The sequence below is a fragment of the Mandrillus leucophaeus genome, unplaced genomic scaffold (genome assembly GCF_000951045.1).
Source record: "Mandrillus leucophaeus isolate KB7577 unplaced genomic scaffold, Mleu.le_1.0 Scaffold415, whole genome shotgun sequence".
Lineage (NCBI taxonomy): Eukaryota > Metazoa > Chordata > Mammalia > Primates > Cercopithecidae > Mandrillus > Mandrillus leucophaeus.
Genome location: NW_012104421.1, coordinates 1,457,759 through 1,473,624, shown reverse-complemented (window position 1 = coordinate 1,473,624; position 15,866 = coordinate 1,457,759). Strand labels below are relative to the sequence as shown.

Here is a 15,866-nt window from a genome sequence, read left to right as displayed (position 1 = left end):
ACTAAAATACAGACTTTTCTTTTACATGAATTTAAAAGCTATAAGATTATGTGTGATTGGGGACACGCAGTTATGTTGTGGTTAATGACAGGTTTCAGTGAATGTTCTCAACATAAAAACATAATGAGGAAACATATAAATTCTGATTAAATTCACTCCTAAGCCGCAGTAACTATGTTTAGGTAGGTTATAAAAAAGTCAAACTTTAAAATTTTTCTTCTCTTAAGAAGTAGATATTGCCTCCCCCCACCCCCCCGTAGTCATTTGCCTTAGTTATAGCTGATCAATAAATTAAACCATAGAGGAATACTTAGAAAGGAACTTAAATTTTCTACTGGAAAAGATGATTGGCTTTTGTCTTCGGGAAACCAATTTCAGAGTGGTCTGTGAACTGGTGAATTTGGTTGTGGGCTTCTGTCTGCTCTTTTCCAGTAGAAGCCGTGGGAGATGGGCAGTAAATGTGCTTTAGTTTTCAAGAGGCTGGCAGCCTTTGAAGGGAGGTTTTTGCGGCATCCCTGAGAGGAAGCTGGTCCTCTTGGTCAGAGTAACTGAAGAAGAGCCTGCCATCGACTCTGGGTGCAGGGTCCCCGAGAGTGGCAGGCTTACAGCTGGAAAGCATTCCTAGGTGCTTTGAGGTTGGGTGGGCTCAGTGCAGCAGCTCAGGCACCCATAGGCACCCAGCTTTGTTCCTCATTGCTTGCCCTTGGTACCTCCTGATACTCCCTGGAAATGAATAGGGTGCAGGCTTAGGTAGCCATCACTGAACACAGGCTTTTATAAGGGTTTAGGAATGTGTGGTCTCAGGCTGCCTTGAAATCTGTCCATCCCTTCTGGGAGTGAGGAGAGCTCAACTTCCCTTGGGAGTACTTCCTTTAGAATGTACACTCTCTGACCAAGAGTCCCTTTCCACTCAGCTGGTTTTCAGATGGAGTTTTCTGGGCATTTCCATTTGTCTTTGTAGCCTAAGGACTTACCCTCTTAGTTCCCTGTTACAATTGGTTTAGTGCTGAATAGACACCAGGGTGTAGTACTTGTTCATTAAGAACAGTAGAAATAGGAGCTGACCCTTGGCTTCTTGTTAAGTCCATTCCCTCCATAAGCCCCGATATACACAGTCAGCTTCCAGACACTTCAGGCTAACAGCAGGGCCCCTACGAAGGAAGTCCAGGCTGAATGTCCTATAACTGCTGCTAAGATATATTTTTAAATCTACCCAGAGGGTGTTAGGGGAGTTCAACTGAAGCATCTCCCATTTCCTCCTTAGAGCCCTAGAGAGACTAATTCTCCTGCTTCCTAACTTCCTCCTCCCATCCCACCAAGCATTTTCAGGACCCGGTTCGGGTTTACTGACAATCATGTGTATAATTCACGCAAGACAGGTTACAGTGGAGCGTGTTACCTTTGCTAGTCAAGCATGGCTCAGTAATGCTGCTCCAGATTTTGGCCGGGAAGTGGGTTTTATTGGTGTTTGGGCCTAATGTTTTCCTGTCCGGAAACCTTCCCCTTCCCTTGACAGGGCTGTTCTGGCAAGCACCATCAGGGAAAATCTAACCTCCCTTTGTCCGGTTGAATAAATGGGTTCCAGGCAAAAACAGTTCGTTGTGTGAAGCAGACACCCTTCAGAGGGAAATGTTAGCATTGAGAGGTGGGAAGTTGCGAGTGCCCTGGAGGGCAACACAAGTCTGAGCTAAGCCCTGGCTCCTTAGGGCGGTTCCTGGTGGGCATTGCAGTGAGCATCTGGGCCTTTTTATCTGGGATACTTTGGGGAGGGACTGCTTCCTGTTTAGCGAAGACCATTATACTTTTTCGATCCTGTTGTTTTGGTACTCCCTGAAATAATGGGGGCGCTGACACCAGATAGCAGAGAAATGAAGGACTTAGGGTCTCCAATTATTTCGCTATTTTCCTCTTCTGGGTTTTCTGTAGGCTAAGCAGAAGAAGGAGATAAACATTAGCAGGAGAAGCTTTTGGGAACACAGAGAAGGTGGTGGAGGCACCTGAAAGGAAGTTAGCTCCACAATGAAGGGGTTGGGTGGAAGGAAGGTGGAGAGCGCAGGAGTAGAAGTAGTGACATTGTGGTTGGAGTGCAGGGTGCTCAGGTGGGGTGGGGATAGTGAGAGACAAGGGTGAGTAAGGCAGGAGCCAGGTCCAGAAAGGCTTATAAATTATGCTAGGAAGTTGAATTTTGCCTGGAAGAGTTTTAAACTGGGGAAAGCCATCTGATTTCTATTTAGAGAGTTTATTCTGGCCACATTATGGGGATTGAATAGAAGTGGTAGGGATGAAGGAGGAAGCTCAGGTGGCAGGCTGTTACCTGATCCAAGTGAGAAATGGTCAGGGTCTGGACCAAGGGGAAAGAAAAACCAATGGGGTGGAGGGGCATTGGTGAATGATAGGCTCTGGGGCTGTGAGGAAAGGAGGTCAAAGATGTGTACAGGTGTCTGAGTTGGGTGAGACATAATTGATGGTACCCTTCCCGAAGGTGGGAAATAGAGGAGAAACAGTTCAGGGGAGCGGGGAAGGCAGGTAGAGTAGAACATGACTTCTCAGCAAATGTTTATAGAGTTGGGTTGAGCAGAAAACATAAGCCTTATTGCAAGCCAAGGACCCCAACAGCATGCACTTGCTTCCTTACAGGAGAGATTTTGGGCCTCACAAAGTGGCACCAGTGAAGGCCCACCAGTATGACCAGTTCGTCCCAAGTGAAGAGAATATGGATTTGCTCACGACGTATAAGAAAGATTACAATCCCTACACTGTCTGTCGAGTGGACCCCATCAAACCTCGGGACAATAAATATCCATATAGCAACAAGATGGAGTATTTGCCTACTTATAAAGGTGGGAGAGCACAGAGGGGCAGATTGGGGGAAGGACAGGCTGAGCCTGTGTGCGGGCCAGGAAACGTGTTTAATGTGCAAAGTTACTTAGTGCAAGAGTTGGCAGACTACTTCCTACGGACCAGATCTGGCCAGCAGCCTGTTTTTGTATAACTAGAAAGCTAAGAAAGGTTAAACATTTTTTTTTAATAATTGAAAAACAAATCAAAAGGCTATCATTTGAGGACTGTAAAAATGATATAAAATTCAAAATTCAGTGTTCATGTTTTATTAGAACACAGCCATATTCATTCACTTACACAGTATCAATGGCTACTTTTTGCACTATAGTAGCAAAGTTGAGTAGTTGTTGACAGAGACACCACATTCTGTGAGGCATAAGATACTTAATACCTGGCTCTTATACAGAATATCTGCCAACCCCTGCCTTAGCTTGCAGTTTGAATCCTCTATTGGGGGAAGCATTTCAAGTTCAAGCTAAGTTAGTTTCTACCACTGATTAAGTGATTGATTCATTCACGTGTTTAAAAAATATATCATTCAGGTGTTTAAAAAATATATCAAAACGTAACATGCATATGGAAAAGTATACAATTTATAATTATACAGATCAATAAATTTGCACTGAACAAATCCATGTAAACAGTACCCAGATCAAGAAATATAACATTACTACCCCATTTCTGTCACCCTCCCCAACGAGAATGTAACCGTTATTTTAACCTTTAATACCTTACCTTAAATTAGTTTTGCCAGTTTTGAACTTTATATAAACAGGATTGCTTCTTTCTTTATTGAGTATCTATTGATATTACCTACGAGGTGTGGTCCTAGAAACTGAAGGAAGCATAATGGCCTGCCCTTGACTTTCTGGCCTAGCGGAGAGACAGGATATGTGGTCATATGTGTTGTGCTAGCAGACAGCCACTCTATGGAGCTCAGCTGCAAAGACTGAAACCATGAGATTGGAGACCAGGTTTGTCATCAATAACTCATGCTTATGATACCCACCTTTGCCCTAGGAGGACATGCTAAACAGTTCACAGACCTCTCAATGCTGTGAAGAGAGGGGGCCACTTTTCTTTAGTCAAGCCAAGCATTTAGGGTGAAGATGGTGGTGGAGGTAGTGAGGTTGGAGGGATGTGAGCTCCTAGAAGGGCCTCTAATTCTGTCATCCTGGAGGACCCTGTGCCTAGTTGAGTTTCTCTGAGTCTTCCAGGAACTGAGGACTGGATTGGCATGGGCCTCTTCAGCAATCTGAGCTCTGCCCTTTTATTTTCTTTAGCTTCCTCCTCTAACACTCACCCATGGCTACTTTTGGTCAAGCCACCTTTTGTCAGCACTACAAAAACTGATTAATATTCTGAATGTTATCATACCCTGAAATGGGTGATTTCTAATGGTTTAGCACCTCCCTTACCCCCTTAGTACTGTATAGTGAGTGAGTTCTCCTAGGATTGTTTAAAAGCGTGTGGCACCTCCCCACCTCCCGACTCACTCTCTCTGTCCTGCTCCTGCCGTGTAAGATGTCTTCTCATGCTTTGCCTTCCACCATGAGTAAAACTCCCTGAGGCCTCCCCAGAAACAGATGCTACCATGCTTCCCGTACATCCTGTAGAACCATGAGCCAGTTCAACTGCTTTTCTTTATAGATTACCCAATCTCAGGCATTTCTTTATAGCAGTGCAAGAACTGACTAATATAATGGCTGACTTCCCTACTAACAAAGTTAAAATTGAGAAAATCCTATTTTCTTTCTCACTTTCCTTAAACTTCTGGTACCTGTTAACTGCTTGCCTACTTAAGCAGAGTTGATAAATGAACACCAGTCAAGTCTCAACTGGACTGCTCAGAACCAGGCATGCATAGATGGACAGGGTTTTTGTTCTTGGAACATGTGCATTTGAGGTTGGATTTCATATTTTCCTCTGCAATTCCGATTTTAAAACAAATCAGTATGTAGCTAAAGGAAACATATTTATAGTTAGATGAACCTATAGGTACCAGTTAGCAACATGTGTGTCTTACGAGGTTTTTTTGTGAATACTACTTTCTTAGTTCATTTGTGCTGCTATAACAGAAATACTTGAGACTGAATAATTTATAAATAAGACATTTATTTCTCACAGTTCTGGAGGCTGAGAAGTTCAAGATCAAGGTGCTGACAGGTTTGGTGTCTGGTGAGGATCTGTTCTCTGCTTCCAAGATGGTGCCTTGTTGCTGTGTCCTCATGTGGTGAAAGCCAGAAGGAAAAAAGGGCCTCGGCTGGCTCCCTCTAGCCATTGTATAGCAGTGCTAATCCATTCGTGAAGGTGGAGCCCTCATGATGCAATCATTTCCCAAAAGGCCTCACCTCCCAATACCACAATATTGGGGATTGAGTTTCAGCACATCAATTTTGGGGCACATTCAGACTATAGCAAATACTTACATTCTATTAGTTGAAGTGGTTTATTTGTTCTGTCACTCACCTGTGATAGAAGGGCTTCCCAAACTGCCTTAAATGCCCAACATCTGTATTCCCATCATCAAACACAGGGGATGACACAACAAAGTGTGTCAACTGAGGGAATCAGTGGATGAATGGTTCTGAGCCATTGTTTACAAGGGTGTTGTGTCAAGTGAGGGAATCAATGGATGAATAGTTCTGAACCATAGTTTACAAGGGTGTTGTGTCAAGTGAGGGAATCAATGGATGAATAGTTCTGAACCATAGTTTACAAGGGTGTTGTGTCAAGTGAGGGAATCAGTGGGTGAATGGTTCTGAACCATTGTTTACAAGGGCTCCAGGTGACAGAGGTTGGAACATCTACACAAATCCCCATCCAGGCTATTACCCAATGGATCCTGGCCAGGAGCAGAAGTGAGGATTGAGAAGGCCCATGCCACTTACCATGTGGTTGGATCAGTCCTTAATAACCCCATGCATTTGTGAGGGGTCACACCCTTATCTCTTGGTATATCACCCCTTGGGTGACTTGTTTGTGCCTTGTGAAAATTTGCTGCTTTAGTAAGTCTTTTCCATAACAATGTTCGTGTTTTATGACCATACATTGATTCTCTTCCTCCTCCACCACCCAAAAAGAAACCAAAGACCAAGGTTATTAAATACATGTTTCAATGGTTGCCATCTAGATTTTGTCTATATACTCTGCTTACATTTGTTCCACAGAAAAAATATGAAATCTTTTTTTCCCCTTTTCTCTCTATGGCCAGCACCTTTACTGGGGTCCAGAAAACCACCAATAAAATATGCTTTAGCAGCATTTGGTTGTAATTTGTGACATTTTCAAAACACTGTGCAATTGGAAAGATTGAGAGTGTAATTACTTGATGCTCAGCTGTAGGTTTAGCTTTTTTTTTTTTTTTTTTTTTTTTTAAGGCACATTATTGAATGGAATCCGTTTTAAAGAAGTTCTTGCCAATTACCCACATGACACTCTGGCCCTGAAGGGCTTTACTGGCGTGTGAATAGTTTGTCATGTGAAATTCTGAGGTTTTTCAGGGTCCTGTGGAGGTTTTTGGTAATAAATGCTGGGTGGAGGAAGTCGGGAGTCTTGGATAACAATGTGGTTTCAACTATATTGTTGGGTATCAGAAATCACATGAGGCAACTTTGAGCTTAGAAACCTGTTTTCTTAACACTTCATCCATCACAGAAGAGAGCCAGAAAAGCCCTGTCCTCCCCACCCCCAAGTACCTTGAGGCAGTGTGTAGGTTTCTACAGGTAGATGCCTCCATTTAAGTGAGGCCTAGAGTCTGGGGGCAGGGGTGGGGAGGAAACATGTGGTTTATATTCAGCAAGATGGTTCCCTCCAAGGCCCCCTAATGCTTTCAAGATGCAGATAGAGCCATTAATAGCTCTTGGAGAAAGAGTAGATTTTCAATTAAGATGAAGCCAATTTTGGATAAATAGTTGGTAGTATTATCAGCCTAAAATAAACTTAAGAGTGTGCTGGGGGATGGGTGGTGGGGGTAGATATCAGGACTTCTGGAGTGGAGGAGTAAGGAGCTTGGCAAATCCTCTTCCCAAAAAGCAATGACAAAACTGGACAAAATGGTGAAAATCAACCATTTCTAGACTCTGGAAATCAACCACTGGTATGCAAAAAATTGAGAAGCATTTATTAAAGAAAAACTATGGCACCTTGGTTATTAACACTAGGCGTCTGTGATGTTTTATTCTGGGGCTGCTTCCATCACCCCATCCCCACCCCCACTGTTTCATCTGTGTAGTGGCTCTGCCTGAGCAGGCTAGTCTGTGGAAACAAGCAGCTCTGCTGTCAGTGGGGCCTGACTTGATTGGGAATACAGTGCATACCCAGGGGTTTCAATAAAAACAGCAGTGATCTTAATGGCAAGAAATCAGGGAAGACAACTTCTGAGTTAGTCTGAGGCTGCAGTGCTAGTTGTGGCAACCAACAGACCAGCAAACCAGCTAGGAATTTAAGAAGGGCGATCCAGAGAATGAGATAGGCACAGTGGATCTTGATAAGCTCATATGTGTTCCTGGTGGTCTGGAAGGCTGTGCACATGGGCAAGGCTGTGTGCAGGCTCAAGGGAAATCAGAAAGGAGCCCATCTATCAACTCATCATCCTTAATCATCCCCGCTTAGGCCTAGTTCTTGTGCAGGGAAGACATGAGAAAGCCCAGTAGGAAGTAAAAGCCAAATCAGACTTATAAACTGCCTGATCTTTCTATGTGTTTTTCCTAACCCATACACAGTTCCATTGGCAAAGTGTGAATGCCTTACTGGCTTAAAGTTCTTAAGTTTAACTTCTGACCAGTCATGGCTGACCACTAAACTATGCTGACAGAGTGATCCTTAGGAAGTCAGACATGTTGGCTCACATCTGTAATCCTAGCATTTTGTGAGGCCCAGGTGGGCGGATCACAAGGTCAGGAAGTTTTGTTTGTTTTTGTAAAAATACAAAAAAAAAAAAAAAAAAAAAAAGTAGCTGGGTGTGGTGGTGGGTGCCTGTAATCCCAGCTACTTGGGAGGCTGAGGCAGGAGAATCACTGGAACCCAGGAAGATGGAGGTTGCAGTGAGCCAAGATTGTGCCACTGAACTCCAGCCTGGGCAACAAGAGCGAGACTCCATCTCAAAACAAACAAACAAAGTAAAAACAAAAACAGATTAAAAAGAAAAAAATGAACAAAAATATCAGTGGCCATACGCTGCAGGGAAGATAAGACTCTATGGAATTAGTGCAGGTAAGCCACTAAACACAAGTAAAACCAACACTCAGTGGGGATCAGAATCCAGAGTTGCTGCAGCATATTATCTAAAGTGTTGAGTTTTACACAAAAAAATTGTAAGATGTGAAAAAGGGAAGTATGACCCATGAATGGAGGGGAAAAAGCAGTCAACAAAAAGTATCTCTGTAGGATCCCAGATGTTGGACCTAGCAGACAAATATTTCAAAGTAGCTATTATAAATATGTTCAAAGAATAACAGGAAAGCATGTTTAAATAAATAAAAGTATGACAACAATTGCTCATCAAATAGAGAATATCAGTAACGGGAAATATTAAAGAACCAAATGAAAACTCTGGAGTTGGAAGGGCAATAACTAAAATAAAAAATTGATTAGAGGGGCTCAACAGCAGATTTGAACTGGTATAAAAATCAGCAAAAATGTGGATAGTTCAATAGGGATTCCCAATCTGAAGAACAGAAAAAAATTAAGGGAAAAGTCCAAACTCAGACTCATGGAATACCATAAAGTGTACTAACATACTCATAATGATGGCCCAAAAAGGAGAAGAAGGGGGCAGAAAAATGTTAGATTAATTGCTGAAAGTTGCCAAATTTTATGAAAAATGTGTATTAATACATTCAAATGGCACAACCCAAATAGAATAAGTACAAAGAGATCCACATCTATTCACAACATAGTCAAATTTGTTGAAAGCCAAAAACAAAGATTTGGAAAGAGGCAAAAAAATGACTCATCATGTACAGAAAAATGACATTATTATTATTTTTGAGCTGGATTCTTGCTCTGTCTCCCAGGCTGGAGTGCAGTGGTGCAATCTCGGCTCACTGCAAGCTCCACCTCCCAGGTTCACGCCATTCTCCTGCCTCAGCCTCCTGAGTAGCTGGGACTACAGGCGCTCGCCACAACGTCCAGCTAATTTTTTGTATTTTTAGTAGAGATGGGGTTTCACCATGTTAGCCAGGAGGGTCTGGATCTCCTGACCTCGTGATCTGCCCGCCTCAGTCTCCCAAAGTGCTGGGATTACAGGCGTGAGCCACTGCGCCTGGCCCCAAAATGACATTATTAATGGCTAAATTCTCTTCAGAAACAATGGAGGACTGAAGGCAGTTGGTTGCATATTCACAGTACTGAAAGAAAAAAGTCTATCCTCCAAGAATTTCATATCTAATGATACTATGATTCAATAATGAAGGCAAAATACATTCCCAGATAAAGATGGAGATAAGTTACAGCTACCTAGCTTGCAAGAAGTACTAAAAGAAATCCTTCAGGCTAAAAGGGGATGATACCAGATGGCAGCACAAAAGTAATAAAGTATATTATAAAAAGTAATAAAGCATACTGGTAAATGTAATTAGGTATTAAATATATACTTTTATTTGTTTTCTTCTTAAATCATTAAAAAGGTAATTTTTCTTTTAAAAGACAGTTACAGACTCAATATTTACAAAACTATGGGATTCTGGGAATTTAAAGTTGGTGTAACATCAGAAAACCAATTAATATACCCCATTAATAAAGTAACAGAAAAAAGCCACTTGGTTGAGAGAAAGCATTTGACAAAGTTCAACATTCATAAAAGCTCTCAACAAGCTTAGGACTAGAAGGAAACTTCCTCAGCTTGATAAAGGGCATCCACAAAAAAATCTGTACTTGTAAAACATCATACTTAATGTGAAAGAGTAAATGGCTTCCCCCGATTGAGAACAAGGGCTAGGATGTCAACTTTCACCACTTCAACTCAATACTGTATTGTAGGTTCTAGCTAGTGCAATAATGTAAGAAAAGCAAGCGGACAAGTAAATGTATCCAGGTTCGAAAGGAAAATGCGAAGCTGTCTTTATTCTCAGACAACATGATCCTGTGTGCAGATAACCCAAAGGAATCCACAAAAATTACCAGAACTAATAAATGAGTTCAGCAAGATGTCAGTACTGAACAATATATAAAAATCAATTGTTTCTATATCCTAGCATGGACAGTCAAAGTGGAGTCAAGAAAACTGTTCTCTTTCTAATAGCCTCAAAATTAATAAAATACTTGGAATAAAATGTAAAAAAACAAGTGCAAGTCTTGTATGCTGAAAGCTACCAAACATTGCTGGGAGAAATTAAAATCTGAACAGAAATGGTGGACATTCTGTGTTCATGGATTGGAAGATTCAGGACTATTAAGGTAGGGTTGTCCCAAGTTGATCTGTAGATTCAATGCGGTTCCTATCAAAATCCCAACAGACTCCTTTTCCTTTTTAGAACTTGGCAAAGTAATTTTAGGTTTTATGTATGAAATAAAAATAAACTGGAATAGCTGATAGTATTTTTGAAAAATAAGAACTAAGTTGAAAAACTTAAACTTCCTGATTATAAAACTTTACTATAAAGCTACAGCAATTGAGACAGTTATACTGACATAAAGACAAGTAAAATGACCAATGCAACTAAGCTGAGAGTACAGAAATAAGCCTTTGTGCCTATTGTGACTGACTTTTCACAATGGTGCCTAGGCACTTCAGTGTGGGAGAGGATAGTCTTTTTGATGAATGGTGCTGGGACAGTTGGATATCCACATGCAAAAAGATGAAATTACCTCATCCAAACTCAAAAGAGTCAGAAACCTAAATGTAATAGCTAAAACTATAAATGTTTCAAAGTAAAACATGGGAGAAAAATCTATGATATCTTGGGACAGGCAAATAATTTAGATATGGAATCAAAAGCATGATTTATTAAAGATATTATATATGGGACTCTATTGAAATTCAAAACCTTTGGGCACTTAGAAACCATTAAGAAAATGAAAAGGGTCAGGTGTCAGGTGAGTGTTTTGTTAAAATAATAAGAAAATGAAAAGAGAAGTGATAGACTTGGAAAAAATATTTGTAAATCACATACCTGGTGTAAGATTTGTATTTAGAATATGTAAAGAATATGCAAACTCAGTAAGACAATCTAATTTTAAAATGGGCAAAATATTTCAATATTTTACCAATGAAAGCACATGAGGAGCTAACAAGCACATGCAGAGATACTCAACATCATTAGTCATTAGAGAAATGTAAATGACACTGCAAGATACTACTAAATACCCATTGGAATGTCTACAATAATTTAAAAACACAGATGGTAACAAGTGTTGATGAGGACATGGAGAAGTGAGAATGTTCATACATTGCTGGTGGGATGTAAAATGGCACATCTACTTCTTCACTTTGAGAACATTTGGCAGTATCTTTTAAAAAAAGCTCAAGATAAGATTTTTCCATACAACCTAGAAATTTCAGTTTAGTATGTACCCAAGAGAAATGAAAATATATGCTCACACACTTCTTGACAAAGGCTCATAGCAGAATTTTTTTATAATAGCCAAAGAGTAGAAACAACTCAAAGTGTCCATCAATTGGTGAATGGATAAACAAAATTTGGTATCATGTAATATTCAACAATAAAAAGGTGTAAACTACTGATATAAGCTACAATATGGATGAACCTCAATTACATTCACTAAGTGAAAGAAGCCAGATGCAAAATGCTACATATTGGGTGATTCTATTTATATGAGAAGTCCAGAAAATGCACAGATACAGAGACCAAGAGCAAATTAATGGTTGCCTGGGGTTGGAGATGGGAGTAAAGACTGACTACAAATGAAGATAATTGGTATGTTTGGCATGATGGAAATACTCTATAACTGGATTTTGGTGATGGATATACAACTCTATAAAAGTCACTGAATTGTGTACTTAAGATGGTACGTTTTATTATGCAAATTAGACTTCAATAAAGCTGTTACAAATTGTGCCTGCGGACTCCACTAGTGTTGGTGTATATACCTGAGGCTCCTTGGAAGCTGCTTTTTTTTCTAACCTTTTGTAAAGTGGTAAGCAAGAGAATTCCCTATGGATTTAGAGGGCTCACTAGCGCTACTTTAAACCTGGTAATTTATGGGGCCCAGTGGGGCAACCTAGGTCTTGGATGTCAGTCAAGTATTTTGAAAGAATGCCAGCAGTGCCAAGGCAGTTGAATCACATGGTTTGTCGTCCCATTTTTCTCACCTAGACGTTCAGTCTTAGTGCTGGCCCTGAGGGTCTGTGTGATAAAGTCAGTTTCAAAGGCTTACAGTGCTGTCTGAAGACAGTGTCTGGTCCTCAAGATGCCTGGAGGCCATCTCTACTGCATATTTCCTTGGAGTCCAGGCCTCCCTTTGTGTTGGCAGTTCTAGCCCCACAGCAGAGGTTCCTCTTGAGATGGACATCTAGAATGGCCAATTCTTTTCATTCTTCAAACATTCTGAAGTTGTTTTCCTCCTGCAAATCTTCCCTTTGATTATTTTTTTCTTTCACCTTTACTCTATCTGGAAATATAATGCCCTTAAGTGTGTGATATGAGGTATCAGAAGAACATGGCTTTGGAGTCAACAATACGGTTTAAATTCCAACTTAACTCGCTAGCCATGTGACTTTCGGGCAAGTTTCTTAGCTCCTCTGAGCCTTGTTTTAGAAATCTGTAGAATGGAGAGAATCATGCCCATCACAAAGGGTTATTGTGAAGATGAAACAAGATCATGTATGGAAAGACTTGAGCACAATTGACTGACATGTAGTTGGTATTCCTTAATTGTTAGAACCAGAGAGTAGAGTCGGTCAGATCGTGGGCTCTGGGTCTGAATTTGCATTTGTGCTTTTTCACTTCTAGCCAAGTGAGCTGGGACAAATTCTCTCATTTTCTGTGCATCTGTTTCTGCATCTATAAAACTGGCATTGATAGTACCCACCTTATTAGGACAGTCTGAAGATTAAGTGAATTGATATATAAAGCACTTAGAACACTGCCTGTTATGTAATAAGTTTTATACAAGTGGCAGCCACTTTTCTCTCACCAGCCAATACAATGCCCTATTCCTTTGGAGTAGCATATTTGATATATGTGGATTAGATGTGAGGATTACAGGGACACAGTGGGCTGTCACCCCACAGATGACCAGGTAGGCTTGGTTCGTCTGGCTGGTGGCCCGCCAGTGGTGGGTTGTGAATTGCCTATCCCACTATATCAAGTGGTAGCAGGGATGTGCTCTGTCGTTTCTTTGTCTCAAAGACTACTTCATTGGAGACTGGCTTATGACCTTTGGGCTCTGTAGAATATATGCAAGTTGGTTGACTTGATTTATTATTAATTACCTCTTCTGCTTTAATTTCAGCTGATTATTTGCCTTGGAACCAACCAAGGCGACAGCCACTTCGTTTGGAACACAAATACCAGCCAGCATCAGTCAGGTTTGATAATAGGACCACACACCAGGACGATTACCCCATAAAAGGCCTTGTGAAGACTGTGAGCTGTAAACCTCTGGCCATGCCAAAGCTCTGTAACATCCCCTTGGAGGATGTGACTAACTACAAGATGAGCTACGTGGCCCACCCCGTGGAGAAGCGCGTTGTGCACGAAGCAGAGAAGTTCAGGCCCTGTGAAATCCCCTTTGAAAGCCTTACCACTCATAAACAATCCTATCGGGGCCTGATGGGCGAGCCTGCTAAGAGCTTGAAACCTCTAGCCAGGCCCCCTGGGCTAGACATGCCTTTCTCTAACACCACTGAATTTCGAGATAAGTACCAAGCTTGGCCAACGCCCCAGATGTTCTCCAAAGCTCCCATCACCTACGTCCCTCCTGAAGACAGCATGGATCTTCTGACAACCGTACAGGCCCATTACACATACCCTAAGGGTGTCCCAGCTCGGTCCTGCCGACCTGCACCTCAGATTAGGAAAAGCGGTCGCTTTGAAGGCTCTTCCACCACCAAGGATGACTACAAGCAGTGGTCCAGCATGCGCACAGAGCCAGTCAAGCCCATTCCCCAGCTGGACTTTCCCACCGAGCCCTTGGACTGCCTGACCACCACTCGGGCCCACTATGTGCCCCACCCGCCTATCAATACCAAAAGCTGTAAGCCTCATTGGTCTGGCCCTCGAGGAAATGTCCCTGTGGAAGCCCAGACCACCTACACCATCAGCTTTACTCCCAAGGAAATGAGCAGGTGCCTAGCTTCATATCCTGAGCCTCCTGGCTACACCTTTGAGGAAGTGGATGCTTTGGGGCACAGGATATACAAGCCGGTTTCCCAGGCAGGCTCTCCGCAGAGCAGCCATCTTTCTGTGGATGATTCAGAAAACCCCAGCCAGAGGAAGTTGGAAGTGTCAGCCTGATTTTGAAAAATTGTAATTTAGAAATTACACAGTACTTTTAAAAGCAGACAACTGAGAATTATTTGTTGGACAAAAAAAAAAAATTCCCTAAAATGACAGAAAAAAACAAAAAACAAAAAAAAAACCTTCACCACTTCCAGAGCACTTGAATAAAATGAGAATTACTTGACTCAGGGAAAATGACATTTAATCACCGGCTAATTAACTCCCCTTAACTTCTCCTTTACTGCATCCCCACTCCGTTTCAGGTTCTTTACTTTGTGCTTATGGAATCAAAATTGGTCTCTGAGGTTTTCTCTGATCCAGATGTATTTTATTAATTTAATCATTGTATGAACGGACATAATGATTAACCCTTGCCAAGTATGAAGCACCAAAGAATAAATTTTATTTTGGGGGGAATGAATCTGTAGCTCTGTGTGTTTACACCCATGTGCTGGCTGTGCAGACATTAGTCTGTATTGCTTGGGACCTTCGGGAAATTTTACGTTAGCATCCCCACTGTGTGTCAGTATTGGTGGAGGTGCCTTGGGCCTGGTCTGGTGTCTTGTTTTGGGTTCTCTGTGTGCAGGGCTGCTTCACAAAGCATCCTTCTACCTCTTCACTGCCTGACATACCAGCAAGAATACTGCTGTTCGATGGGGTGTGGATGTCTTTGGTCACAGGTGATGGAGGGAAAGAAAGAGGGAGGCAGGGATGCATGAACCTACCAGACCTCTCCCCAGCCCCAAGCCAGTACAGGCTATGATTCCAGGGAGAGGAGGGAGGAAAAGCAGCCTTGGCAAGCAGGCAGTCAACACCTGGTCCTTGAGCTGTGAGCAAAAGCTGTGGGTTCTTCTAAATGCTTAGAGCCTGGAAGAAATTGCCCCAGGCTGGCCTGGTTTCTGGAGAGCCTGGATGTGCTTGTCCTAAAATGACAGCTGTGACCAGACCTGTGGCAAAGTTAGACCTAGTGGTGAGCCAGATTCCATCCTGGAGTTTCTCTCTTGAGCCTAAGGTTTTTTACCACGTTTGTTTCTAAGGTCAAGTAATTTAAAGCTATTTTATTTATATTTTTTTAATTGAGCAAAATTGAGGAGGGACTTTGTTAAAGAGGGTCCCATACAGGCAATTAACTTGCAGATTTTGTTTTTAATTGGGCAGAATTGAGGAAAGACTTTGTGCCAGTTAGATGAGCTCATGGGTCTGGGTGAGCCTCACAGAGGGATGCAGACTTCAGTCTGGGACACTTGACTCTCTCTAGTTCACAGAAGCCTAAAATACACTTCCTGGTCTCAGGGAACTTGGGAGCAGCATGGAGAAGGTGAGGGGAGTTCAGCTCATGTCTGGAGCCTTGGGCTTGGACTCAGGGCCTGGTGGAGGGGCCAGAGGTCTGTTCCTTTCTATCTAGGGCTCTGTCTTTCCATGGCTGTCACCCGCCTGACGCAGGCTTCACAGGTCCCCGTACCTTGCATCCTCACCATGAGCTTTGTTTTCATTGTTGGGTTGGCATCTATGTTATTTAATCCTCTCATTGGTTTGTATGGGGTCTGAGTGCCTGCCTTTAGGGGTAGAGAGGCTCAGAGTGGTTAGTCACCTTTCCCAAGGCCACACAGCACAGAGCAG

General features: G+C 42.1%; 1 protein-coding gene across 3 annotated transcripts in view; it reads left to right on the top strand.

Annotated features, from left to right (window-relative positions):
• The window catches only part of SAXO1 (stabilizer of axonemal microtubules 1), a 146,214-nt gene extending 131,551 nt beyond the window's left edge, over window positions 1–14,663 (top strand). For 2 of the 3 annotated variants that reach the window (XM_011992653.1, XM_011992652.1), the window contains exons 3-4: window positions 2,638–2,840; window positions 13,258–14,663. In XM_011992653.1, coding sequence (XP_011848043.1) covers window positions 2,638–2,840; window positions 13,258–14,261 — 1,207 coding nt within the window. In that variant the 3' untranslated portion in view covers window positions 14,262–14,663. The remainder of the gene's footprint in view (window positions 1–2,637; window positions 2,841–13,257) is intronic. The other variant, XM_011992654.1, reaches the window with a different exon arrangement.
• The last annotated feature ends 1,203 nt before the right edge of the window (window positions 14,664–15,866 follow it).